Source organism: Chroicocephalus ridibundus, chromosome 31 (assembly GCF_963924245.1).
Source record: "Chroicocephalus ridibundus chromosome 31, bChrRid1.1, whole genome shotgun sequence".
Taxonomy (NCBI): domain Eukaryota; kingdom Metazoa; phylum Chordata; class Aves; order Charadriiformes; family Laridae; genus Chroicocephalus; species Chroicocephalus ridibundus.
The window spans coordinates 47359-72206 of record NC_086314.1 but is presented as its reverse complement, the minus strand read 5'-3'; the positions used below and the strand labels follow the sequence as shown (position 1 = coordinate 72206).

The window sequence follows — 24848 nt, the reverse complement described above, 5'->3', positions numbered from 1 at the left end:
AAGGGCGGGTCAAGAAGGAAGTAAGGGGGGGTATGGTGGTGGTGGTGGGGGGGGCACGCAGAGCTTTGGTCCCCAGCATCCCCCCCAGCCCCACATTTGGGGAGGGGGGAAAAGGGGGGGGGGGTTAGAGGCAGCCCCCCAAAACCAAGCAGGGGACTACCCCCCGCTACAGCAGCCAAGGGGGAGCTCCCTGTCCCCCAGGTTGGGGGGTCCCGGGGGGGTCCTGGGGGGCTGCGGGGGGGGGTGTCCCAGGGAAAGCGTGTGTGTGTGTGTGTGTGTGTGTGTGTGTGTGTGTCAGGGCCCCCCCCCCCAGCAGCCCCCCCCCTCTGCATTATCGCAGGACGATGGCCCAGTCGGCGCCGATGGGGACCCCCGGCTTGCGCAGGGTGAGGACGGAGGTCTCGGCCTCGTGGTGGAAGTCCAGGCGGGTTTCGGGGCCGTCTGTGGGGCGGGGGGTGGGAAATAGGGTTTGGGGGGGGGTTACAACCCTGAGGACTCGACCCCCCTCCCTCCCCCCCTAAAAGCCCCCCTACTCACCCGCAGGACGGAGAATGACGGCGGCCGGTTTCCCCGCACCCAGGATCACCACGCGCTCCAGCCAGGCTGGGGTGTCGAAGGAGCCCTTGGGGTCCGCGGAGCTGCAGGGGAAGGGAAGGAGAAAAAGGGGGGGTTAAGGGGGGGGTCTGGAGGGTTTCTGGGGGGGTCCTGGGGGGGGGGGGAGGGTTACCTGGCCGTCAGCGTGTTGCTAGCGAAGGTGAACTGCCGGTGAAGGTAACGCGCCTTCGTCTGGTAATCAAAGCTCTGCCCGTCGTCCAGGAAGAGATCGCCCTCGGCTGTGCCCTGGGGGAGAGGGGGGAAAATAAGGGGGGTTTGGGGGGGGGGGGAGGGTCTAGGGGGGGCCGTAGGGGGGGTTTCGGGGGGTTTTCCGGACTCACCTGGGGGCTGAGGGCGACGTAGAGGGTGAAGGGATCCCCCCGCATGCACTCGGTGGAGCGACGAACCCGCTCCTGCCGTGGCACCACCGTCCCCCCACGCTGGTAAACCGGCACCTGTTGGGGGGGTGGGGGGTGTAGGTAGGCAAGGGCCCCCCCCCAAACCCTCCAGACCCCCCCAAACCCCCCCCCGCTTCCCCTTGTCGTCACCCACGCTGCTCAAGGTCACCGGCACGTAGAGCGTCTGGGGTGCGTGATGCTTCTGGTGGGAGACGACGTCGTACCAGACCTGGGGTGGGGGGGGGAAGCACCAAGAGAGCGGTTTGGGGGGGACGGAAGACCCCCACAGCCCCCCCCCAAAGGCTGAAGCCCCCCTCAGAACCTGTAGAAACCCCCCCCCCACACTACCAAAAAGCTCACCTCTCCCTTGCCGGGCAGGTAGACCTGCACACCCCGGGCTCCCTGCTCCGTCACGGGGTGCACCAGCAGCGCCCTGTCTGGGGACAAAATGGGGGGGGAGGGGGGGGCTCCCGGGTCATTACCGGGGTGGGGGGGCTGGGGGACCCCTCAATGGGACTGGGGACACCTCACAGCGGGGGAAAAACCCCGTGGAAACCCCCCCTCACCGATCATGTACTGGTCATCGATGGCGAAAGTGGTGGTGTCCTCGGGGTACTCCATCCAGAGTGGCCTGCGGAAAGTTGGGGGGGGTGTGTGTTAGGGGGGTTTTGGGGGGGCTCCGGGGAGTTTAGGGGAGACTGGGGGGAGTTGGGGGGTGTTGGGGGTTCTGGGGGGGAGGTTAGGGGAGTTTGGGGGGTTTAGAGGAGTTTGGGGGGGGGAATGAGAGAGCTCAAGGGAGGGGTTAGGAGAGTTTGAGGGGGGGGATTGGGGGGCAAGAGGAGGAATTGGGGGGCTCTGACAGGGGTAAGGGGGGGGAATTAGGGGGCGCTGGGGAGGTTAGGGGAGTTTGGGGGGGAACTGGGGTGCTCTGGGGGGGAATTAGGGGGCGCTGGGGAGGTTAGGGGAGTTCTGGGGGAATTGGGGGGCTCTGGGGCGAGGTTAGAGGAGTTTGGGGGGGAACTGGGGGGCTCTGGGGGGGAACTGGGGGGCTCTGGGGAGGTTAGGGGAGTTCGGGGGGGCCTAGAGGAGTTTGGGAGGGGACTGGAGGGCTCTAGGGGGGATTAAGGAGGAGAGTTTGGGGGGGAATTGGGGGACAAGAGGAGGAATTAGGGGCTCTGGGGGGAGTTGGGGGGCTCTGGCGGGGGGAAGGGGGGGGAACTGGGGGGGCTCCAGGAAGGGTTGAGGTGGAACTGGGGAGCTCTGGGGGAATCGGGGGGGCCCTGGGGGAAACTGGGGGGAGATAGAGGGGAACTGGGGGGGCTCTGGGGGGGGGGTTAGGGTGGAACTGGGGGGGTCCTGGGGGTTTTTAGGGGGGAACTGGGGAGTTTGGGGGGGTCCCGGGAGGTTTTAGGGGGGAACTGGGGAGTTTGGGGGGGCCCCTGGGAGGTTTTAGGGGGGAACTGGGGAGTTTGGGGGGACCCCGGGAGGTTTTAGGGGGGAACTGGGGAGTTTGGGGGGGCCCTGGGAGGTTTTAGGGGGGAACTGGGGAGTTTGGGGGGGCCCCTGGGAGGTTTTAGGGGGGGAATTGGTGGGTTTTAGGTGGGGAACTGGGACTCTGGGAAGGGTTAGGAGAATTTGGGGGTGGAACTGGGATCTCGGGGAGGGGGTTTAGGGTGGAATTGGGGTTTTTTTGTTGGTTTTTTCTTTCCCCCCCAGGGCTCTGACCTCATGACGGGCACGCCGTGGCGGTGGCTGCGGTAAAACGCCGTGTACCAGAAGGGCAGGAGGGCGTAGCGCCGCCGCACGGCCTCGCGGATCAGCCCCGCCGTTTCCTCCCCGAAAAGCCAGGGCTCCCGCCGCGCCGTGTCCAGGTGCGCGTGAGCCCGGAAAAAAGGCTGGAAAGCCCCCGCTTGGTACCACCGCACCAACAGCTCCGCTTCGGGGTTCTTAAAGAAGCCCCCACGTCCGCTATGGGGGGGGGAAAAAAACTCAATGTGACCCCCCCACGGGATAATAACCCCCCCCCTGCCGCCGCGTCGCTGGTTTTACGCCTCGCTCACCGCCGCAGAAGGAGAGACCGGCCAGCCCGAAACTCAGGCACATGGGGATGGAAATCTTCAGGTGGTCCCACTCGGCGGCGTTGTCGCCCGTCCATACCGCCCCTGGGGAGGGGGGGGGCAAAAAAGGATGGGGGGGGGCGGGAATAACACAGGGTGGGAAGGGGGGAATCAACACCGCGGGGGGGAAAGGCAGAAGAGGAGGGGAGAAAACGGCGAGAAGGGGGGGGGGGGGGAAAAAAAAACACATAAGGAGGGGGGAAAAAGCAACATGGTGGGGGGGGAACCACATGGGGGGGGAAGAAAAACACTGGGGGGGGGGAAGACCACAGGAGGGGGCAAAAAAAACCCCACAGAAGTGGGGAAAAAACCAACACAAAGGGGCAAAAAACTAACCCAAGGTGGGGAGGAAAAATGAAGACAAGGGGGCAAAAACCACACACGCGGTGGGGGAGGGGGAGGGGGAAGCAACACGGGGGGGGGGTCCCCAGGGTGGTCCCCCCCCCCCCCTCACCGTAGCGCTGGGAGCCGGCGAAGAAAGCCCGGCTCAAGACGAAGGGTCGGCGCTGCCCCCCCGAGCGCTGGATCTGCCCCTCGGCCGTCGCCATTTGCTGCGGGAAAGGGGAAAAAGGGCGGGGGGGGGGGGGGGAGAAAAAGCCATGAGGGACCCCCTCCGAGGCGGGGGTGTGTGTGTGTGTGTGTGTGTGTTTGTTTTTTTGGGGGGCGGGGGGGGCCCCAACGCTCACCACGTAGAGGCCGTAGAGGTTGTGGAGGTCGCGGTGCTCCCAGCCGCCGTGGTGGACCGCGTCCTTGTGCATCGTCACCTCGGGGCCGCTGAAGACCGAGGGCTCGTTCATGTCGTTCCAGGTGAAGAGGTTCTCGGTCGAGCCCTGGGGGGGGCCACCCCACGGTGAGGGGGGGGGGGCGGCCCAGGAGTGGTGGCGGGGGGGGGGGGGGAATTGGGGGGCAGAGGGGTGAGAGGGGGGACACGAGGAATAGGGGACGATGGCAATTCGGGAGCAGAAGGGCAAGGGAGGGGGTGGCAGCGGCTTGGCAGGGGCTGATGGTGACTTTGGGGGGGCCACATACTTTCTGGGGGGGCTGACGGCAACGTGGGGGGGGCTGAGAGTGATGTGGGGGGGAAACTGGGGGGCTGAGGAGGGGACACGAGGAATGGGGGACGCCGGCGATTCGGGAGCAGAAGGGCAAGGGAGGGGGTGGCAGTGGCTTGGCAGGGGCTGATGGTGGCTTTGGGGGGGCCACATGCCTTTGGGGGGGGCTAAGAACGAGGTGGGGGGGCTGAGAACGAGGTGGGGGGGAACTGGGGGGCTGGGGGGGACACGAGGAATAGGGGACGATGGCAATTCGGGAGCAGAAGGGCAAGGGAGCGGGTGGCAGTGGCTTGGCAGGGGCTGATAGTGGCTTTGGGGGGGGGCCACACGCTTTTGGGGGGGGGTAAGAACGAGGTGGGGGGGCTGAGAACGAGGTGGGGGGGAACTGGGGGGCTGGGGGGGGACACGAGGAATAGGGGACGATGGCAATTCGGGAGCAGAAGGGCAAGGGAGGGGGTGGCAGCGGCTTGGCAGGGGCTGATGGTGGCTTTAGGGGGGGCCACACGCCTTCTGGGGGGGCCTGAGGGTGATGTGGGGGGGCCAAGGGCGACGTGGGGGGGTGTCCTCACCTCGTACTGGTCGTAGGCGAACATGGAAGCCCACCAGGCGCGCATCTCGGGGTTGGTGAAGTCGGGGTACGCCGCGGAGCCTGGGGGACAACACGGTGGGGGGGGGTCAGCGCGGTCCCCCCCCCCCCCCCCCCCGCCCCAAAACGACCCCAGCCCCAACAACAACCCACCGGGCCAACACCAGCCCTCGTAGTCGTTCCCGTCCTTCGTCTTGACGTAGAAACCGCGGGAGCGCAGCTCGTTGTGGACGCGATACCCGCTGTCCACCTTGATGTGGGGGTCCACGATGCTGACCATCTACGGGGGGGGACACACACACGCCTCAGCTCCGGGGCCCCCCCAAACCTCTTAGGGGTTGTCGTGTCCCCCCACACACACCTTCCCCGGCCTTTACCTTGCGTTTTTTGGCGGCCAGGCGTTCCAGCATGGCGCGGGGCTGGGGGAACTTGCTGGGGTCCCAGGTGAAGTAGCGCTTGCCGTCGGCGTGTTCGATGTCCAGCCAAAGGACGTCGCAGGGGACGGCGTGGTCCTCGAAACCCCGCTCCACCGCCGCCACGTCCTCCTCGTCGTTGTAATTCCAGCGGCTCTGGTGGTAACCCAAGGCGAAAAGCGGGGGCAAGGCTTGGGTGCCTGGGGAAAAAAAAAAACAAAAAACAAAAACAACAAAACAAACCAAACCAGAAAAAAAAAAGCGTAAGAAACAGCCTAAAAATTAATTTCCTGGAAAAAACAAGGAGGGATGAGGGGGGAAAAGCCCCCCCCGAGGCTTTAACGAAGGGCCTCAAACCCTCCCGAGGGGATAATGGAGGCGCGGAGTCCAAAGAACCGGCGACGCGCCCAAAGAAGCGGCAGGAGGACGGTCTCGCGGAGACGGGATGGTTCTGCCACTCGCGCCGCGAGCTGGTTTGTTCTCTGCCGGAGGCGGCCGCGGCCCGGAAACGACTTTTGCTTCGTTAGCCGCAACACCGGAGACGCGCTAACGAGGATTGACGGAGACGGGGCTGAACGCCTACAGCCGCGGCGCGCGCCTCGCCACCCAAATCGCGCCCCGTGGAAATCCGCGTTCAGTGGGGCGGGACGTGCTCATTCCGCAGCTTCCCCCCGTTTATCCGCAAAGGCAAAAAGGGGGAAACGAGGGAAAAGAATTTCCCCCAAGAAAGAAGATTCCGCTCGGGAAGATTTTTCTGCAAGAACAAAGATTTTCCCCACGAACGAAGACGGCGCCTGGGAAGATTTTCCCCAAGAAAGAAGATTTTTCCCCAGAAAGAAGATTGCTCCCGGGAAGATTTTCCCCACGAACGAAGATTTTTCCTCAGAAAAAAAATTGCTCCCGGGAAGATTTTCCCTGAGAAAGAAGTTTTTTTTTTTTTTCCCCCCAAGAACGAAAATTTTTTTCCCCCAAGAACGAAGATTTTTACCGAAAAAGATTTTTCCTCAGGAAGAAGATTGCTCCCGGGAAGATTTTCCCTGGGAAAGGTTTTTCCCAAGAACGAAGACGGTGTCTGGGAAGATTTTCTCCCCAAAAAAAGGGCTATTTCCCCCCAAAAAAGATTTCCCCCCAAAAAAGGGCTATTTCCCCCCCAAAAAAGGGCTATTTCCCCCCCAAAAAAGGGCTATTTCCCCCCCAAAAAAGGGCTATTTCCCCAAGATAAAGATAGAACCTGGGACGTTTTTTTCCCCACAAAAGAAGAATCTGGGAAAATTCCCTAAAAAAGACACTGAAATCAGAACCGGCCACCCCTTTATCCGTGTTTTTCCCCCCACCCTTCTATCTTTCCCTTTCTCCATCCCTCGGCCTCGGATTTTTCCCTCCTTTTTCCCCTCGGATTCGCTAATTAAGGGTTCGAGTCGTCAAGTAACGACCTCAAGCACCCCGTTAGGTGCCTAATGAATAATCGCGGACTTAATTACTACTAAATTACACACGTACGGCGAGATTCGCCCCGCCTCCGCGGGGGGGATTTAGGGATCTTACCCCTTTTCTTTCCCAAAGGGGATGAAAGTGGGGTCCCCCCCCATTCCGTTCGACCCCCCCCCCGCCCCCGGGGGCGCGCCGTACCGGTGAGGGCGGCGTATTGCCCGGCCACGGCGGAGGGCGAAGGGCCCAGCAGCAAAAAAACGTCGATTATCCCGCTTTCCGACATCCAACGCACGTCGGTCTGCGGCGTCTCCCCTCCGCCCTGCATGTAATCCAGCAGCTTCCCGAAGAGAGTCTGCAGGGCAAGAAGTGAAAAAGCAGAATTCCCCCCAAAAATACTCACCCCCCGCCACCAAAACCGCCCCGCACCTTGCCGGCGGTGTTGGAGCTGATGTCCACCCACGTTTCGGCGGCGTTGAGCCAGAAGACGCCGAGGGTGCGGCGGGCGCCGTGCGCCAGGAGGAGCGGGACGGAGCCGTAGAGAGCCATGGGGTTGTAAAGCTCGTACTGGAAGACGTCCAGGTTGTAGAGACGGTACGGGTCCCCCCCCCTGCCGAAAGCCGGGCGGGTGGGTCGGCGGGGCGTCCCCCGGCTTCGCGCCGCGGTGTCACCGTCACCCCCCCACTCCCCGCCACCGTCGCGTGGGGGGTGTTTTTGGGTTTTTGTGCCACTCACTCCGTGGTGCGGAGCCGCAGGCTGTCGGCGTGTTCGGGGATGCCGTAGACGTGCTCGAAGCCGGGCAGGGAGAAATCCAGCCCCACCGAGGTGGGTCCTGCAGCGGGATGGAGTTGTGTGGGGGGGGGGTGTGTGTGTGTGCGAAATTAGGAGCCCCCGCCCCACGGCGACCCCCCTGGCAGCCACGGGAGGGGCCTCACCGTTGGGTTTGGTGTCCGTGTGCGTCTTAAACGTCTCCTCCCAGGAGCCCGGCTCCTCCGTCGCCTCCGCCGTGGGCTCCGTGGGCTGCGGGGACGGATGCCGTTAGGGTGGGGAGAGGGGTTCTCCCCCCGCCCCCTCCCCCCGACAAAAAAAAAAAAAAAGGGGGGGGGCCCCATCTCTCTGCTGGCCCCCGGAGCCCCCCCTCCCCATAATACCTTCTCGCTCTGGTTGCCCGCGTCCTCTGTCCCGCCGGCGGCTTCCTCCTGCCCCTCAGTGGCCGCCCCCTCCTCCGCCGTGGGGTCCTTGGGGGGGTCCCTAAAGGGTGGGGGGGGGATGGTTATGGGGTGCTGAGGTGCCCCACAGAGCAGTCACACACGCGGCAGCCGGGAGCGGGGGGGGGGACGGACACAGGACACCCCGGTAAACGCTCGCTGGGGTCCCCGAGATGGGGCGAGCACCCCGACTGCCCCCCCCCCGGCTCGCTCGGGGTTGGGGGGGCGGGGGAAGGGGGGCAGCTCCTCGCTACTGGGGGGGACTGGGATGGCCCCGGTCGCTCCTGTCCCCTCCTCCCGCCCTCCAGGACCAGCCTGGCTGTAAGTGGAGGGGGGGGGGACAGACGGGGCTCCCCTTTGGGGGCCCCGGGGGGGGTGTGTGTGTGTGGGGTGGGGGGTGGTGGGGGGGCAAAGACAGCAGCAGAAGCCACGGATTTACCTATGGAAAAGGGTCTTGATCTTATCCCACAAGCTACCGACCGAGCTACTAACTTTATCCGAGAAACTTGGGGGCGCGGGCAGGGGGGGAAGCGCAGCCAGAAACAGAAACACAGCCAAGAGTCAGTGCGAGGAGCCGCCGGACGGACAGACGGACGCAGCCCGGCCCCCTCCCCACCCCCCACCTCCCCCTTCCTTCCCCCCCGCCAACCCGAAAAAAACCCTCCCTTTTTAAAGGGAACCCCTCTGAGCGCTGCCGTTCCCCCCCCCACTTCCCAGCCCACCTTTCCCCAAGGGTTTACCTTCAGCGGTGGGGAACGGGGACGGCCAGGCACCCCGATATCCCCGGGGGGGGGGTGTGGTGGTGTGTTTGTGGGTGGGTTTGGGGGGGGGGGGGAAATTTGGGGGAGGGGGGGGCCGGTTGAACCCATCCGTCTGTACTCACGAGTCCCGGCGGCGTCGGAGGTGCTCGAAGAAGAGGAGGCCGCGGGCGTTGACGCTGCAGAGCAGCTCCCGGCCCTGCAGCAGATCCATGCGGAACGGCTTCTCCGTCACCAGCAACCGGTGGCCCGCCGGACCCAGCGACAGCTCCAGGCTCCCCTCGTCCCGGCCCGTCACCGATAGCCTGCCGGGAAAAAAGGTGCGGGAGTGTGTCTGTGTGTGGGGGGGTTAAAGGTGGCTGCGTCCCCCCCCTTCTCCACGTCCCCACGCTCACCGCTCCACCGGGGGCTCGCCCACCAGCACGTCCGGCACCTCGAAGCGTGGCCGCAGCGGGTTCAGCTCCTTGATGCGGATCCGGGTCATGTTGCCCTGAAGCCCCCACAGCTCCAGCAGCAGCGGCACCTTTTTTTTTTGGCGAGGGGGGCGGGCACAACACACAGCGTCAAGGACAACGCCAGCGCTCCCTGTGTCCCCCTTCCCTGTCCCCACACCGATTTTGGAGGGGCTGGGATGGTTTTGGCCGCTCCTGTCCCCTCCTCGCTCCCTCCAGGACCTGCCTGGCTCCGGTGGGGGGGACACTGTCCCCTGGCCAGGGCTCCCATTGGGAGCCAGCCCCCCGGGCCCCCCGCCATGTCCCCCTTTCCCCGTCCCCACGCCGACCTTGGTGGCTTCGTTGATGAGCTGCAGCCTGGCGGCATCGGGGCCGAGCTGTAGGGACTCCAGGAGGGCTCGGTACGGCGATTCCCCGGGCTGCAGCCCCCGCTGGCGTCTGCGGTGACGAGGTTGTGGGGGGACGGACAGAGACTGAGTGTCGTCCCCGGGCCCGGTAACAGCCCCCCCCCCCCGTGACCCTCCCCCCCCCCATCCCGCTCCCCACCTGCAGAAACTGCTTTGTTCACAGGTTTTGAAGTTGCTGCGGTCCACGGCCAGGGCGGCCCCGAGGCAAAGGGTTGCCCAAAGCAGCTCCGCCGGTCGCCGCCGCCTGCGGGAAGGGGAGGGGGAACGGGGGCGGGTCGGGGCGAAGGGCAGGATTGAAGCTGCCCCTCCCTCCGCCACGGCGGGGAGGGTCGGGGGGGGGACACGGCGGGACCGAGCGGGGTCGGGGGAACGGGGATAGGGACACTAGGACCGAGCGGGGAGGGGAAGGGACACCGGGAGCGACCGGGGAGGGGGGACGGGGGGGGACACCGGGAGCCACCGGGGAGGGGGGACGGGGGGGGACACCGGGAGCCATCGGGGAGGAGGGATGGGGGAACACCGGGGGCCACCGGGGAGGGGGGACGGGGGAACACCGGGGAAAGGGCCGGGGGGATCCCGGGACGAGGGACGGGGGAGTCACACGACACCGGACCCACCTGGGGAGGGGGACGGGGACACCCGGAGCCACCGGGGAGGGAGGACTGGGACGAGGGGGGCAGGAGTGGGTCGGCGTTTGGGCCGTGGGGTGTTCCCGGGGAGAGGGGGGTCCCGGGGGGTGGGGTGGGCCCCGGGGTCCCAACGTGGGGGGGGGAACCGGGAGTGTGAGGGGATGGTGGTGGGGGGAAAGGGGGGGCCGTAACTCGGGCCCGGGGGGTCCCGGGGTGGGGAGGACCCGGTGGGGGGTTCCCGGGACGTGGGGTCCCACCGGTGGATGACGGGGGAGGGGGCGGGGTGGGGGGGCGACCGCAGGATCCCCCGGCGCACGCTCACCTCCCCGGCGCCGCCGCCATCTTGGATGGGACCTGACCCTTCACCCCGCCCCTGGCCCCACGCCGCCGCGCCCCATTGGCTGAGGGGAGCCACGCCCCCCAGCCACTCCCCTTCACGCACCGCGGGGCGGAGCTCGGGGGGCTCGCCGCCCCGCCCCTCCTTACCTGGTTGCCGTGGAGACCGTAGTCTTGCCCCCCCTCCGCTCCGTGATTGGCGGGAGAGGGGGTGAGAGATGGGAGCTCGCGCCAATCAGAGTGCGAGTTAGGGAAGAGGCGGACGCGCACCCGCGTAGAGGCGGGAGGGCGGACCAATGACAACGCGGGAAAGCTGAGTGACACAGCAGAGCGTCCAATCAGAACACCCGGCCGGGGCTTCCCCGGCAACGCCCCGCCCCCGCGGCCATGGCAACCACGGCCATGGCGACTGCGGCCCGCCTCTTCCCGGGGCTGGCGTCAGCCGACGCCAATCAGCAGCCCGCCTCGCTGAGTGGCGGGAAGCAGCGACCAATCAGCGTACTCGACTGCCCGGCCCCCGTTGAGCGGCAGGTGACCGGACGAATAGAGGCGCGGGCGGCCAGCCGGCCGGGCTGCCAATCAGCGCGGAGTGGAGGCGGAGCGTCGCCGGGCCGCTGCTTTGTGGTGAGCGGGGACGGGGGAGGCCCGGGGCTGGGGCCGAACGGGCTTTAACGGGGCACACCGGGGGCGAACGGGCCTCAACGGGGCTGACCAAGCCTCAGTGGGCCTGACCGAGCCTTAACGGAGCTCACCGGGGGTGAATGGGCCCGAATGGGCCTCACGGGGCCTCAACGGTGCTGAATGGGCCTGTCCGGGCCTGACTGACCGGGCCCCAACGGGCCTGAATGGGGATGAACGGGCCTGACTGACCAGGCCTGACCGGGTCTGAACACGCCTCGATGGGGATGTCCAGGGCTGAACAGGGTCCCAGTGAGGCTGAACAGGGCTGGCAGGGTCTGACTGGGCCTCACTGGGGCTGAACGGGGCTGACGGGGGGGGGTGAGTGGACCTGACTGGGCTTGAATGGGGCTGACTGGGACCCGATGGGGCTGAGTGGGTCTGGCTAAACAGGCCCCAACAGGGCTGACTGGGCCCAAATAGGCCCCAACGGGGCCCCAATGAGGCTGACTGGGGCGTCAGTGGGGCTGACTGGGGCCCTCACGGGGCTGAATGGAGCCCCAGTGAGGCTGAATGGGGCTGACCAGGGCCGCAACGGGGCTAAATCGGGGTCCCAGTGGGGCTGAGTGGGGCTGACCAGGGCCCCAATAGGGCTGAATGGGTCTGACCAGGGCCCCAATGGGGCTGAATGGGGGTCCCAGTGGGGCTGAATAAGGCTGAGCAGGGCCCCAGTGGGGCTGACTGGGGCCCCAATGGGGCTGACTGGGGCCTGCCATACTGGCCCTGCCACCTCCCTGCCTGCTCTGTGCTGTCCCCATTCTCCCGCTGCCCTGTCACTACCCAGCCCCTCCTGACCTCCCCCCCCCCCCATTTGTCACCCCCCCCTCAGGAGCCTCACGCCATGGAGTTCCCCGAGCACAGCCGGCAGCTGCTGCGGGGGCTGCGGGAGCAACGGGCCCAAGGTTTCCTCTGCGACTGCACCGTCCTGGTGGGCAGCTCCCCGTTCCCGGCCCATCGCGCCGTCCTGGCCGCCTGCAGCGCCTTCTTCCACATGTGTTACGCCGAACGCTTGGACAAAGGCGACTTGGTTTGTCTCAACAGCGAGATCGTCACCCCGCCGGCCTTCGGCCTCCTGCTGGAATTCATGTACGAGGGGCGGCTGGCGCTGGCGGCAACCCCCTTGGAGGACGTTTTGGCGGCCGCCAGTTACCTGCACATGAACGACGTCGTTAAACTCTGCAAGAAGAAGCTGCAGGCGCGAGTGCCGGCTGAAGCTGACAGCACCAAACGCGAGGAGGAAGAGGAGGAGGAGGAAGAAGACACCCCTGCTAGCCCCCCAGCCGCCCCCCAGCAGCCTCCCCCCACCCCCAGGCCACCCCTTTTAGCCCTCCCCGGCCCAGCCCCCCAAGTTGGGGGTGTCGAGGAGCAGGGTGTCCCCCTCCCTGAGCCGCCGGTGGCCCGTGGGGACGTTGCTGACACCACGCAGCCCGGCATGGAGGGCGACTGGCCCCGCGCCGCCCCCCCCGGAGCTCCCCCACCCCAGCCCCAGCAGCTCGACGGAGGTGACCCCCCGCATCCCCTTCCCCGGGGCGGCCGAGCTGCCGGCTCCGGGGGGGCTCTGCGCTAGCCCCTGGGCTACCGCTGCTCCTGGGGGGCTGCTCCCCACCGCCGTCAAGGTGGAAGCCATCGTTATCTCTGATGAGGAACCTGAAGCTGGTGCTCGCCGCCCCACCGGCATCTTCCCCGGGCCGGCCCGTGGCCCGCAGCCAGCAGCGGGGGAGTCATTGCCCTTTGGGCTACCGGCGCTGCGAGAGCCGTTGTTCCTTCCGCCGCTGGAAGGGCGTGGGGGCTTCGGGATTTTCACCGAGGAAGCCCCCACTTGCCCCACCTGCGGCAAAACCTTCTCTTGCTCCTACACCCTGCGCCGCCACGCCACCGTCCACACGCGGGAGCGTCCTTACGAGTGTCGCCACTGCCTGCGCAGCTACACGCAGTCCGGGGACCTCTATCGCCACATCCGTAAGGCTCATAGCCACGGGCCACCCACCCGCGGCGGGGCCCAGGGCGACCACGATCGGGATTGCGACAACCCGCCCTGAGCCGCCGGCGGGCGGCAGGACCCGGGGGCGCCGCGGGGGCGTGGCTTCTGCAGCGAGGGGGCGTGGCTACGCGGCGGGGGGGCGTGGCGGGTGTACGGCGGTCACGTGGGGGGAATAAAGCGCCGCTGGTGACGGGCAGGGGGTGATCCCTACAAGGAGGGGGCGTGGCCTGAGGCCACGCCCACGCCACGCTCCCATTGGTCTCATCGCGTCCAATAGGGGGAAGCGCATGCGCGGGGCGGTCAGGACAGCGCCCCCTGGCGGGCGGGAGGAGCTGCGGCACCCCCGGTCCCGTCCCAGTCTGAACGGGGCAGAATCCCAGTTCAACCCAGTTCAACCCAGTCCGCGCCCCGGCCCAACGCCCCTTCAGCCCAGTCCCAGTAAGTCCCCGGGCCCTTCCCAGTCCGTCCCACACCCTCCGGGTCTGTCCTCAGTTCCTCCCAGTCCCGTTCCAGCGCCTCCCAGTCCATCCCAGTACCTCCCCAGTCTCCCACTCCCTCCTCGTCCCATCCCAGGGCCCTCCCAGTCCCATCCCACACCTTCCCAGTCCATCCTAGTCCCGTTTTACTCCCTCCCAGTCTGTCCCAGTCCCTCCCAGTCCCATCCCATGCCCTGACACTCCATCCCAGTCTGTCCCACTCCCTCCCAGTCTTACCCAGTCCCGTCCCGTACCTTCCCCCTCCATCCCAGTCCCGTCCCACGCCCTCCTGGTCCCACCCCACTCTGTCCCACTCGCTCCCAGTCCCATCCCAGTCTTTCCCAGTCCCATCCCAGTTCCTCCCACTCCATCCCAGTCTGTCCCACTCCCTCCCAGTCCCATCCCAGCCTTGCCCTCTCCCTCCCAGTCCACTCCCACCAAGGCTTAAAGCACTTTAATCACAAAAATAGAGCTCTGTGCGGCGGCACCTATAAAAACGGGGTGCGGGGGGGGGGGGGGGGGGGGGTTGCCGGGGCCGGGGCCCCGCGCCCGGGTCAGGAGCAGGCAGGGGGGGCTCCGGGCAGGGGGGGGCCGCGTTGGGCGCAGGCCGGAGCCCCCCCGAAGAAGGTGGGTTCGGTGAGGGGGTGGAGGAGGAGGAGGAAGAGGAAGACGCCCAGGAGGTAACAGGGCAGCAGCGCCCGGCGCCGGGGGTGCTCCAGGGCCGCCCCCACCGCCGGGAAGCCCATGGAGTTACAGAAGGAGTGACAGAGCACCGGCCCCGCCAGGTGACCTGGGGACAAAGGGGACAAAGGGGGGGGTCAGTACGGCTGAGACCCCCCCCTCCAACCCCCCCCCCCGCCCCCGGCTGCACCCCACCTGTCCTGAGGAAGATGAAGGCCGTGTAGGCGCCGAAGACGGCCGTGTAGGAGAACTGGAACGCTGTGGGAGACAAGGGGGGGGGGGGGATTTAGCGCGGAGGGGGGGGGCAGCCCCATATCCCCCCCCCCCCCCCCCGGGGTCCTCACACCACCCCGGCACCCCAACGTCCCCCTGGCAACCCAAATCCCCCTCCTCGTAGCCCAAATGGCCCCTGAGCACCCCAAAATCCCCCCACACACACCCAAAATCCTCCCCCAGGCACCCTGAATCCCCCCCCCCGACACCCCATATTGCCCTGAGCACCCCAAAACCCCCCCCCCAGCACCCCAAATGTCCCCTGAGCACCCTACACAGCCCCTCCCCACCCCGTATCCCCCTGGACGCCCCACCCTGCCCCCAAACACCCCATAGCCCCCCCCCCCCAGCACCGCCAGCCCCCCCCAGACCCCCCCAAAGCCCCCCCAGACACTCCGTATGTCTCTGAAGCACCCTATTCCCTCCCCCAGGAGCCCTGTATCCCCCCCCGGGCACCCCACCCTGCCCCTCAAGCACCCCGAGACCCCCCCAGGGCACCCTGTGTCCCCCCCGCCCCGGTACCTGCCGACATGAAGATGCTGCCGACGGAGCCCTGCCGGAACCGGAGCTGCTCGATAACGTGATGAAAATGGGCTGGGGGGGGGACGTTGAAAAAACAGGGGGATGTGAGGGCTTGGGGGAGCCCGGGGGGGGGGGGTCACAGGGTGCTGGGGGGGGGATATGGGGTGCTTGGGGGGCCCAGGGTGGGATACAGGGGGCGCGAGGTACCCAAAGGGGGGCGCTTAAGGCACAAACAGTGTCTGGGGGGGGGGCTGTGGGGTGCTCAGGGGGATCCAGGGTTCCTGGCGGGGGAACAGGGTGCCCTGGGTGGTCTTGGGGTGCTGGGGGGGGATATGGGGTGCTTGGGGGGCAGGATGGGGTGCTCAGGGGGAGATCCAGGGTCCCTGGGGGGGCAGCGTGGGGTGCCAGGGGGGATACAGGGACCGCGAAGGGGGGAGCTATGGAGTGCCGGGGGGAGACTGGGGGTGCTCAGGGCAATTTGGGGTGTCTGGGGGGAGCTGGGGGGGGTGCTCAGGGGGGATTTGGGGTTCCTGGGGGGGACAACAGGGTGCCCTGGGGGGGCCTCAGGGTCCTGGGGGGGAGATATAGAGTTCCTGGGGGCAGGGAATAGGGTGCTCGGGGGACATAGGGAGTGTCTGGGGGGGGCTGTGGGGTGCCCAGGGGGGATCCAGGGTTCCTGGGGGGGGACAGGGTGCCCTGGGGGGCCAGGATGGGGTACCGAGGGGGACACAGGGTGCTTAGGGGACATATGGAGTGTAGGGGGGGGGGGCTGCGGGGTGCTCAGGGGGTGATCCAGGGCTCCTGGGGGGGGTCTCAGGGTGCTGGGGGGGGGGGATATGGGGTGCTTGTGGGGCAGCGTGGGGTGCCAGGGGGGATACAGGGTACTTGGGGGACATATGAAGTGTCTGGGGGGGGGGGGCATTGGGCTGTCTGGGGGGGGACTGTGGGGTGCTCAGGGGGTGATCCAGGGTTCCTGGGGGGGGTCATGGGGCGCTTGGGGGGCAGCGTGGGGTGCCGGGGGGGATACAGGCACCCTGACGCGGGGAACTACGGAGGGCCGGGGGGAGCCTGGGGTCGCTCAGGGCAATTTGGGGTGTCCGTGGAGGGGCCGGGGGGTGTGTGTGTGTGTGTGGCGGGGGGGCGGAATATGGCCCCCGTCCGCCCCCCCCCGACTCACCCACGCCGAAGAAGAGGGGGCAGGCGAGGACGGCGGGGCCGGGGCCGGTGCAGGGCACCAGGATGGGCATCATGCAGGCGCGGAAAACCAGCTCCTCCGTCAGCGGCGCCACCACCTGGTTCCGCAGCCAGCGCACGTCCCCCAGGCACAGCGCCCACCAACGCGGGTCTGGGGGTTTGGGGCGGGGGGGGGAAAGGGGGGGGGGGCACCCCAGCGTCAGCACTCACCCCTCAAACCCCAACCCCCCCCCCGCCCAAAACCCCCCCAATTCTGGCACTCCCCAAAGTCAGCGCGGGGTATTAAATCACCAAAACCTGCTGCTGCCCCCGCTAAAGCCCCCCCCCCCCCGTTACCCCCCCTCCCGCTTGGGACCCCGGAAACACCCCACTGCACCCCAAACCCCCCCCCCCCCCATCCCACCCCATAAAATCCCTACCCCCCCCCCAAACCCACTTCTGCTCCCCCAAAGCCCTCCCCCCCGTTATCCCCCACCCCACCTGAGGCACCCAAACCCCCCCCCAAAACACCCCATTGCCCCCCAACCCCCCCCCGTCAACCCCCCATCCTGCCTGGGACCCCTTATCCCCCTCCCAAAACACCCTATTGCCCCCCCCCGCCGCCAAAAACCCACCTCTGCCTCCCACAAAGGGCCCCCCCCCCCTCCCCCCCCATTATCCCACACCCCCCCTGGGGCATCCAAACCCCCCCTTGCCACCCCCCACCCCCGCCTGGGACCCCTCCCCCCCTCCAGATTGTCTGTGACCTCCCCCCCCAGCTCCAAATTGCCCGTGCCCCCCCCCCCCCCCCTTACCCAAAGCCACCCTGACACCATCCAGCCACCGCCAGGGACAGTCCATGAAGAGCTGCATGAGGGGCCCCAAAAAGAGGATCTGGGGGGGACACGGGGGGGGGGGGGTGTGTGTCAGGGAGGGGGTCGGGGTGACCGTGCCCCCTCCCCCCCCCCCCCATTTGACCCCCCCCTCACCATAGTGAGCAGCAGCGGCAGCAGCGTGGCCGGCACCAGCCCCTCCAGACGCAGCCCCAGCAGCGCCGGCAGTGGGGTGTCCAGCTGTGGGGAGCAAAAAATGGGGGGGGTGGGGGGTGGTGCTGTGTCAACACGCCTTGGGGTGCCCCCCCCCCCCCCAAAATTATAACCTCCCCCCTCCCCCGACCTCACCTTGATGCCCGACAGCTCCTTCCAGAGCCAGACGAAGGCCGGGGAGAGCCCCGAGACCACCAGGACGCTGGTGAAGCGCCGCTTGATGACGGAGGGGTGGTCCCTGTAGCCCGGGGCGGGGGGGGGAATATCAGTGGGGGGTGGGGGCCCTGACAGTCCCCCCCCCCACCCCCCAGACGCTGATGAGCCCCCCCAGCACCCCGCAACCCCCCCATAACCCCCTCAGTGCCCCCAAACCGCCTCCCAGGGCGCCCTAAAACCCTGCCAGGACCCCCCCGTACTGCCCCCAGGGATCCTATAGGCCCCCCCGGGTACCCTATAGACCCCCCCAGACCTCTCCCAAGTTCCCTATAGATGTCCCCAGTCCCCCACGTACCCTATAGAACCCCCTAAACACCCTACAGACCCCCCCCACAGCATGCCCAGCCCCCCCCCGGAACCCTATAGACCCTCCAGCCACTCCCAGACCCCCCCAGATTCCCTATAAACCCCCCCAAGCACCCCCAGGTGCCCTATAGACCCCCCCCGGCCACTCCAACCCCCCTATAGACCCCCCCCAGCACTCCCAGGCTACTCCAGTCCCCCCTAGACACCTTACAGACCCCCCACAAGTCCCCCTATACACACCCCCCGTACCCCCCCCACACCCCCACGTACCCTATAGACCCCCCCGAAATCCCCTACAGACCCCCTAGGCAACTCCAGCCCCCCCCAGCACCCCTACAGACCCCCCCCAAGCACCCCCAGACCCCTATAGACCCCCCCCCAAGCCACTCCAGCCCCCCCCAGGTACCCTATAGACCCCCAAGCCCCCTCACACCTCCCCAGCCCCCCAACAGACCCCTCCCCAAATCCCCTATAGACCCCCCCAGGCCATTCCAACGCCCCCCCCCGCCGACACCCTATAGACACCTCCCCCATCCCCTCTATAGACCCCCCCCAGCGCCCCCAGATCCCCTACAGACCCCTCCAAGCACCCCCAGATCCCCTATAGACCTCCCAGCCCCCCCCCCCGGGTACCCTATAGATCCCCCAGCAGCCACAGCCCCCTTATAGAGACCCCCACATCCCCTATAGGCCCCCCCTTGCACCCACAGCCACCCTACAGACCCCCCCCCGGCCCCCCCCCGGCCCCGTACCGCGGCAGGGGGCTGCCCCACACGTAGAGGCTTCCCACGTAGGAGCAGGCCAGGCTGAGGCAGGCCAGCACGGCGGCCCAGCAGGGCCCGGGCCCGGGCCCGGCGCCGGCGTGGGAGGCCGGGCCCCCCCCTCCCGGAGCGGCTCCCGGGGCCCCTCCCGGTCCCGGCCCAGCCCGACCCGGCCCGGCCGCGGCCCAGGACGAACCGCCCGCCGCCTCCGACACCGCCATGGCGCCCGGAGGGGGGCGGAGCTTGGGGCGGGGCCACGCGCGATTGGACGGAGCCGGGGGCGTGGCCAGGCGAGATCGGGCGGAGATTGGGGCGGGGGCTGCCGCCGGGGGCGGAGCCGAGGGCGTGGCCGCACGTGATTGGGCGGACTCCGGGGCGACGCCCGGCGCCGGGGGGCGGAGCTTGGCGCGGGGGAGGTGGTGCCGGGGGCGGGGCTTGGCCCAAGGGGCGGGGCCCAAGAGCGATTGGTCGGTCTGGGGCGTGGCCAGGCGCGATTGGGCGGGGCTAGGCGCCGGTGGGCGGGGCCAGTGATAGGAGGCGTGGCCGTTTGTAGGGGGCGTGGCCAAACCGCGGGGGGGCGTGGCCAGGGAACTGCGTGGGAAACTGTTGGAGCCGGTGGGGGACTGGGACTGACTGGGAGAACCGGGACCAACCTGGGGGGGGACTGGGACCAACTGGGGGGACTGGAACCGACTGGGAGAACCACAACAGACTGGAGGAACTGGGACTGACTGGGGGGGACTGGGACAGACTGGGACCAACTGGGGGGGACTGGGACAGACTAGGGGCACTGGGACTGACTGGGGGGATTGGGACCAACTGGGAGAACTGGGACCAACCTGGGGGGGACTGGGACCAACTGGGGGGACTGGAACTGACTGGAGGGACTGGGATCGACTAGGGGGTACTGGGACCGACTAGGGGGACTGGGGCCGACTGGAGGGACTGGGACTGACTGGGGGGTACTGGGACTGACTGGAGGGACTGGGACTGACTGGGGGGTACTGGGACTGACTGGAGAGACTGGGACTGACTGGGGCACTGGGACAGACTGGGGGGCACTGGGATTGACTGGGGGGATTGGGACCAACTGGGGGGACTGGGACTGAGTAGGAGAACCACAACAGACTGGGGGAACTGGGACTGACTGGGACCGACTGGGGGAACCGGGACCGACTGGGGGGACTGGAACCAACGGGGGGAACCAATACCAACTGGGGGAACTGGGCCTGACTGGGAGAACCGGGACCAACTGTGAAAACTGAGTCCGATGAGGCAAACTGGGACAAACTGGGCGAACCGGGACCAACTGGGGGAACTGGGCCGGGGCTGCCAGTCCCCGGGGTGGGGGGGACACTGCCAGGACCAGCCAGCGACCGATTAAACTGGGTGGACTGGGTGAACTGGGCTGTCGCCGTCCCTCAGGCCATCCACTGGTTGGCCGCCTCCTGCCACCACGCCTGTGGGACAAGGCGGGGGGGGGTCAGCGTGGGGGGGGGGACACACACCCTTGGGGACCCCCCCCAGTGCCACCCCACCTGCCCCTCGCTGCTCTGGGGACACGCGTCCTCCTCCTCCTCCTCCTCCTCCTCCTCCCGGCGTCCCCTCCGCGCTCGGGGACCCTCCATCAGGGACCCTGGGGGGGGGGAACGGGACACAAAGGGGGGGTTAAGGGGGGTGGGGGGGGGGGGCGGTGGGTGCCCCCCACCCCGTCCCTCACCCCGCCGGGTGTCACAGGAGGCGCAGGGGACCAGGCGCCCGCGGGTGACGTCGGCCAAGCTCCGCCGGGTGGCTGCCACCAACGCCGGGGTGTCCTCGACCTGGAGGGGGGGGGGACACGGGGAAGGAATTGGGGGGGGGGGGGTGTGAGACCCCCCACCCACTTTTAGGGTCCCTAGAAGTGTCCCCCGTCCCGTCCCCCCCCCGTCACCTGCATGGCACCCAGACAGGCTCGGCGAAAGCGGGCGCTGGTGCTGGCGGCCACCACGGTTGTCACGGCGGCCACCACCACGGGCAAGGAGCGGGCCACCCTCTGCTGGCCCTGGAAAGGAGGGGGGGGTGGGGGTGGGGGGGGGTCCGGGTGGGCTCGTAGCCCCCCCATCCCACCCTAATTTTGGGCCCCCCCCCCCCCCCAACCCCGGCACCCACCTGGTGGCGGCGGCGCAGCTCCTGCAGCGCGGGGGTGGACCAGGGCGCGGAGGCCACTGGCCAGAGCCTGGCGGTTGCCCAGCAGCGTCTGGGGCCAGGTGGGCCAGCAGCAGGCGGCGGGTGGCTGGGGGTAAGGGGGGGGGGCTGTCCACGGCGGGGAGGGGGGGACGACGACGGCACAGGGGACAGATGGGGACAGCCCTGGAGCTCGGGGGACCCCCCCGAACCATGGGGACAGCCCTGAACTACGGGGACACCCCCCCACGGGGACACCCCCCCACAGGGACACCCCCGTGGGACCCCCCCCAGACCCAGGGTCCCCCCCCCCCAGGCCATGGGGACACCCCCCAGACCTCGGGGACCCCCTGGACCACGTGGACCCCCCCACCACGGGGACACCCTCTTGACCATGGGGACCCCCCCCGACCATGGGGACCCCCCTGGAGCTTGGGGACCCCCCCAAACCATGGGGTCCCCTTGGACCATGGGGACCCCCCCCACCACAGGGCGACCCCCAGACCCTGGGGACACCCCCCCAGACCATGGGGACCCCCTACCGCAGGGCCACCCCTGTGGGACCCCCCCACACCCAGGGTGTCCCCCCCCCAGACCCAGAGTCCCCCCCCCCCAGCCCTTGGGGACCCCCCCCAGACCCAGGGTACCCCCCCCCCGACCCTGGGGACCCCCCCAGACCCAGGCCCCCCCCCCGCACCGGCATCGTAGCCTGGAAGGGGTCGCGGTGGCGGAGGAAGAGGAAGAGCAGGAGGGTCTGGGGGTGACAGTCCCCCCCGGGGGCCCCCCCCGCCCCCCCGCCCCACGGCGTAGGTGACATCGGGGGCCGCCAGCTCTGTCAGTGGGACGTCCCCCGCTGTCACCCCCCCCCGGGAGGAGGCCGGGGACCCCCCAGTCCCCGAGGCTGGAGGGGTCCCGCAGGAGGCCGGGGGGGGCCGCGGCCGGGAGCCCCGCGGGGTCGTAGAGGAACAAGTGGGGCAAGGTCAAGGACAACGCGCTGGCCACGGCCACCCCGGCCCTGTCCCCAGCCCTGTCCCCGGCCCCGTGCCACCAACCCGAAGCCACCCTGTCCCTGTCCCCATCCTTGTCCCTGTCCCTCTCCCCATCCTTGTCTCTGTCCCTCTCCCAGCCCTGTCCTTGTCCCTGTCCCCGTCCCCGTCCCACTGACCTTGGGACCCCCAAACTTGTCCCCAACCCTGTCCCCAGCCCTGTGCCACCAACCCGAAGCCACCCTGTCCCTGTCCCCATCCCTGTCCCTCTCCCCAGCCCTGTCCCACTGATCCTGGGCCCTCCCATCCCTGTCCCTGTCCCCATCCCTGTCCCTGTCCCCAGGCCTGTGCCACCAACCCTAAGCCACCCTGTCCCCATCCTTGTCCCTGTCCCCATCCCTGTCCCTGTCCCAATGACCTTGGGACCCCCAAACTTGTCCCCATCCCTGTCCCACTGATCCCGGGCCACCCCATCCCTGTCCCCGTCCCCATCCCCGTCCCCATCCCTGTCCCACTGACCTCGGGTCCCCCAAATCTGTCCCCAGCTCTGTCCCACTGACCCCCAGGCACCCTGTCCTCGTCCCCCGTCCCCGTCCCCAACCCTGTCCCACTCACCCTTGGCCCCCTCCATCCCTGTCCCCACCCCTGTCCCCGTCCCCGTCCCTGTCCCTGGGATATGGCGACGGTGACGAGGCGGCTGGGCCGGTTGGGGAGGGGGCGCAGGCAGGGACAGAGCGCGGCGGCGGGGACAAGGCTGATGTCCCCCCCCAGCCCCGCGGCGGCGGCCGGGGGGGGGGACACGCAGGGGGACGGGGACCCCCACCGTGGGGTGGATCCTGCTGCAGGGGGGGGACCCCCGGGGGGCGCCGGCCTGGGGGGGGGGGGGGACACAGGGGGGTGGCGGGGGATGGGGACAGAACCCCGGGGACAGCGGGGACACGCTGACCTGGGATCCACGGCCCCGGCCCTGTCCCTGTCCCCATCCCCCCCCATCCCTGTCCCCATCCCTGTCCCTGTCCCCATCCCCCCCCATCCCTGTCCCTGTCCCTGTCCCCTCCCATCCCTGTCCCCATCCCTGTCCCTGTCCCCATCCCCCCCCATCCCTGTCCCCATCCCTGTCCCCATCCCCTCCCATCCCTGTCCCCATCCCTGTCCCTGTTCCCATCCCGTCCTATCCCTGTCCCCAGCCCTGTCCCTGTCCCCATCCCCTCCCATCCCTGTCCCCATCCCTGTCCCCATCCCTGTCCCCATCCCTGTCCCCATCCCTGTCCCTGTCCCCATCCCCTCCCATCCCTGTCCCCATCCCTGTCCCTGTCACCTCCCATCCCTGTCCCCATCCCTGTCCCCATCCCTGTCCCCATCCCTGTCCCTGTCACCTCCCATCCCTGTCCCCCATCCCTGTCCCTGTCCCCTCCCATCCCCTCCCATCCCTGTCCCCATCCCTGTCCCTGTCCCCTCCCATCCCTGTCCCCCATCCCTGTCCCCATCCCTGTCCCTGTCCCCGTCCCTGTCCCCGTCCCCATCCCCTCCCATCCCTGTCCCCATCCCTGTCCCCGTTCCCATCCCGTCCCATCCCTGTCCCCAGCCCTGTCCCTGTCCCCATCCCCTCCCATCCCTGTCCCCATCCCTGTCCCCATCCCTGTCCTGTCCCTGTCCCCATCCCCTCCCATCCCTGTCCCCATCCCTGTCCCTGTCCCCATCCCCCTCCCATCCCTGTCCCCATCCCTGTCCCTGTCCCCATCCCGTCCCATCCCTGTCTCCATCCCTGTCCCCGTCCCCATCCTGTCCCATCCCTGTCACCATCCCTGTCCCCATTCCTGTCCCCGTCCCCATCCCTGTCCCCGTCCCCATCCCGTCCCATCCCTGTCCCAGCCCTGTCCCCATCCCTGTCCCCATCCCTGTCCCCATCACATCTCTTCCCTGTCTCCATCCCTGTTTTGTCCCCATCCCATCCTGTCCCCATCCCTGTCCCCATTCCCATCCCATCCCCATCCCGTCCCCATCCTTGTCCCTGTCCCCATCCCGTCCCCATCCTGTCCCCGTCCCCATCCCCGTCGCTGTCCCTGTCCCCATCCCTGTGTCCTCATTCCCATCCCGTCTCTTCCCTGTCCCCATCCCTGTTTTGTCCCCCATTCCATTCCTTCCCCATCCTTGTCCCTGTCGCCATCCCGTTGCCGTCCCTGTCCCCATCCCATCCCCCGTCCTGTCCCCATCCTACGGTGTGAAGTGCCAGCTCTGGACCCTCAGCCCCCGCTCCCGCCGCCCCCCCGGCGCTCTCCTGCCTGGGGGACAAGGACAGGGATGGGGACAGGGATGGGGATGGGACAGGGACGGGGATGGGACAGGGACGGGGGATGGGGACAGGGACAGGGATGGGGGACAGGGACAGGGACGGGACAGGGACAGGGACGGGACAAGGACGGGGACAGGGCAGGGATGGGGACAGGGACAGGGACAGGGACGGGGATGGGACAGGGACGGGGATGGGACAGGGACAGGGATGGGGACAGGGACAGGGACGGGGATGGGACAGGGATGGGGACAGGGACAGGGCTGGCACTGGGCTGGGACCCCCCCTGGGTCCCCGTCCCCATCCCTGTCCCTTCTGCCCGTCCCCAGGAGAGACGAGCCACTGGGTGGGGGGTGCCAAGGGTGGGGGGGTGCCAAGGGTGGGGTCAGGGTGGGGGTGTCCCCAGGATGGGGTCCCCAGGGTGGGGTCAAGGTGTAGGATGTCCCCAGGGTGGGGTCAGGGTGGGGGGTGTCCCCTGGGCGGTGTCCCCAGGGTGGGTGGTGTCCCCAGGGTGGGGTCAGGGCGGGGGGGGTCCCCAGGGCGGGGGGTGTCCCTGTCCCCAGGGTGTCCCCAGGGTGGGGGGTGTCCCCAGGGTGGGGTCAGGGCGGGGGGGGGGGGGTCCCCAGGGCGGGGGGTGTCCCTGTCCCCAGGTGTCCCCAGGGTGGGGGGTGTCCGTGGGGTGGGGGCGTCCCCGGGGGCTCACCCATAGGTGCGGGAGGTGACATCGCCGTTGACGCTGACACAGAAGTGAAACTCCACCTGGGGGGGGGGAGGGGGGAGAGGGTGGGCGCAGGGTCTCCCCCCCCCACCCCCCCCACCCCCAGGGCGTGTCCCCAAGTGTGTGTGTCCCCCCCCGACCCCGTCCCCACGGCGGTGCCGTACCTGGGGGTGCACCAGGCTGGTCCTGTGCAGGAACTG

General features: G+C 68.5%; 4 protein-coding genes across 4 annotated transcripts in view; 1 reads left to right on the top strand and 3 right to left on the bottom strand.

The window, feature by feature from the left end:
* Positions 1–276: 276 nt before the first annotated feature.
* On the bottom strand, positions 277–10427 carry GANAB (glucosidase II alpha subunit). Its single transcript, XM_063319206.1, has 25 exons — positions 10365–10427; positions 9553–9657; positions 9336–9444; positions 8950–9077; positions 8680–8859; positions 8236–8301; positions 7740–7839; positions 7524–7608; positions 7324–7420; positions 7018–7198; positions 6790–6943; positions 5125–5360; positions 4901–5027; positions 4731–4810; positions 3796–3939; positions 3564–3660; positions 3049–3154; positions 2718–2960; positions 1559–1623; positions 1353–1429; positions 1147–1221; positions 936–1049; positions 728–840; positions 538–638; positions 277–441 (listed from the first exon to the last, which is right to left on the bottom strand). Exons 1-25 carry the CDS (start codon positions 10382–10384, stop codon positions 332–334), a joined length of 2913 nt encoding a protein of 970 aa, XP_063175276.1. The 5' UTR covers positions 10385–10427; the 3' UTR covers positions 277–331.
* A 585-nt stretch (positions 10428–11012) lies between these two features.
* Positions 11013–13729, top strand: ZBTB3 (zinc finger and BTB domain containing 3). The gene is given in 3 exon segments (XM_063319196.1): positions 11013–11308; positions 11886–12475; positions 12477–13729. Coding segments are annotated over 2 exon segments (1197 nt in total). The 5' UTR covers positions 11013–11308; positions 11886–11897; the 3' UTR covers positions 13096–13729.
* Positions 13730–13951: 222 nt separating this feature from the next.
* RCE1 (Ras converting CAAX endopeptidase 1) lies at positions 13952–19129 on the bottom strand. The gene is made up of 8 exons (XM_063319192.1): positions 18483–19129; positions 17344–17446; positions 17152–17235; positions 16978–17056; positions 16167–16334; positions 14990–15061; positions 14390–14452; positions 13952–14303 (listed from the first exon to the last, which is right to left on the bottom strand). The coding sequence occupies exons 1-8, from the start codon at positions 18710–18712 to the stop codon at positions 14068–14070; spliced, it is 1035 nt and encodes a 344-aa protein (XP_063175262.1). The 5' UTR covers positions 18713–19129; the 3' UTR covers positions 13952–14067.
* A 299-nt stretch (positions 19130–19428) lies between these two features.
* LOC134508075 (type 2 DNA topoisomerase 6 subunit B-like) overlaps positions 19429–24848 on the bottom strand; it is a 5996-nt gene continuing 576 nt past the window's right edge. The window contains exons 2-7 of the mRNA XM_063319166.1: positions 24634–24689; positions 20640–20763; positions 20422–20532; positions 20212–20311; positions 20030–20127; positions 19429–19951 (exon numbers count right to left, since the gene is read on the bottom strand). Of these exons, the coding sequence (XP_063175236.1) occupies positions 19913–19951; positions 20030–20127; positions 20212–20311; positions 20422–20532; positions 20640–20763; positions 24634–24689 (528 nt within the window). The 3' untranslated portion in view covers positions 19429–19912. The remainder of the gene's footprint in view (positions 19952–20029; positions 20128–20211; positions 20312–20421; positions 20533–20639; positions 20764–24633; positions 24690–24848) is intronic.

Coding starts and splice junctions, on each gene's coding strand:
- GANAB (XM_063319206.1), bottom strand. CDS start 10,384: ATGGCGGCGGCGCCGGGGAG. Junction 8,302..8,679: donor CTCCGACGCCGCCGGGACTC/GTGAGTACAGAC, acceptor CGCGCCCCCAAG/TTTCTCGGATAAAGTTAGTA. Junction 3,940..4,730: donor TCGCCTACGACCAGTACGAG/GTGAGGACACCC, acceptor GGCCCCCCCCAG/GGCTCGACCGAGAACCTCTT.
- RCE1 (XM_063319192.1), bottom strand. CDS start 18,712: ATGGCGGTGTCGGAGGCGGCGGGCGGTTCGTCCTGGGCCGCGGCCGGG. Junction 17,447..18,482: donor TGGGGCAGCCCCCTGCCGCG/GTACGGGGCCGG, acceptor CCCGGGCTACAG/GGACCACCCCTCCGTCATCA. Junction 14,453..14,989: donor CAGCATCTTCATGTCGGCAG/GTACCGGGGCGG, acceptor TGTCTCCCACAG/CGTTCCAGTTCTCCTACACG.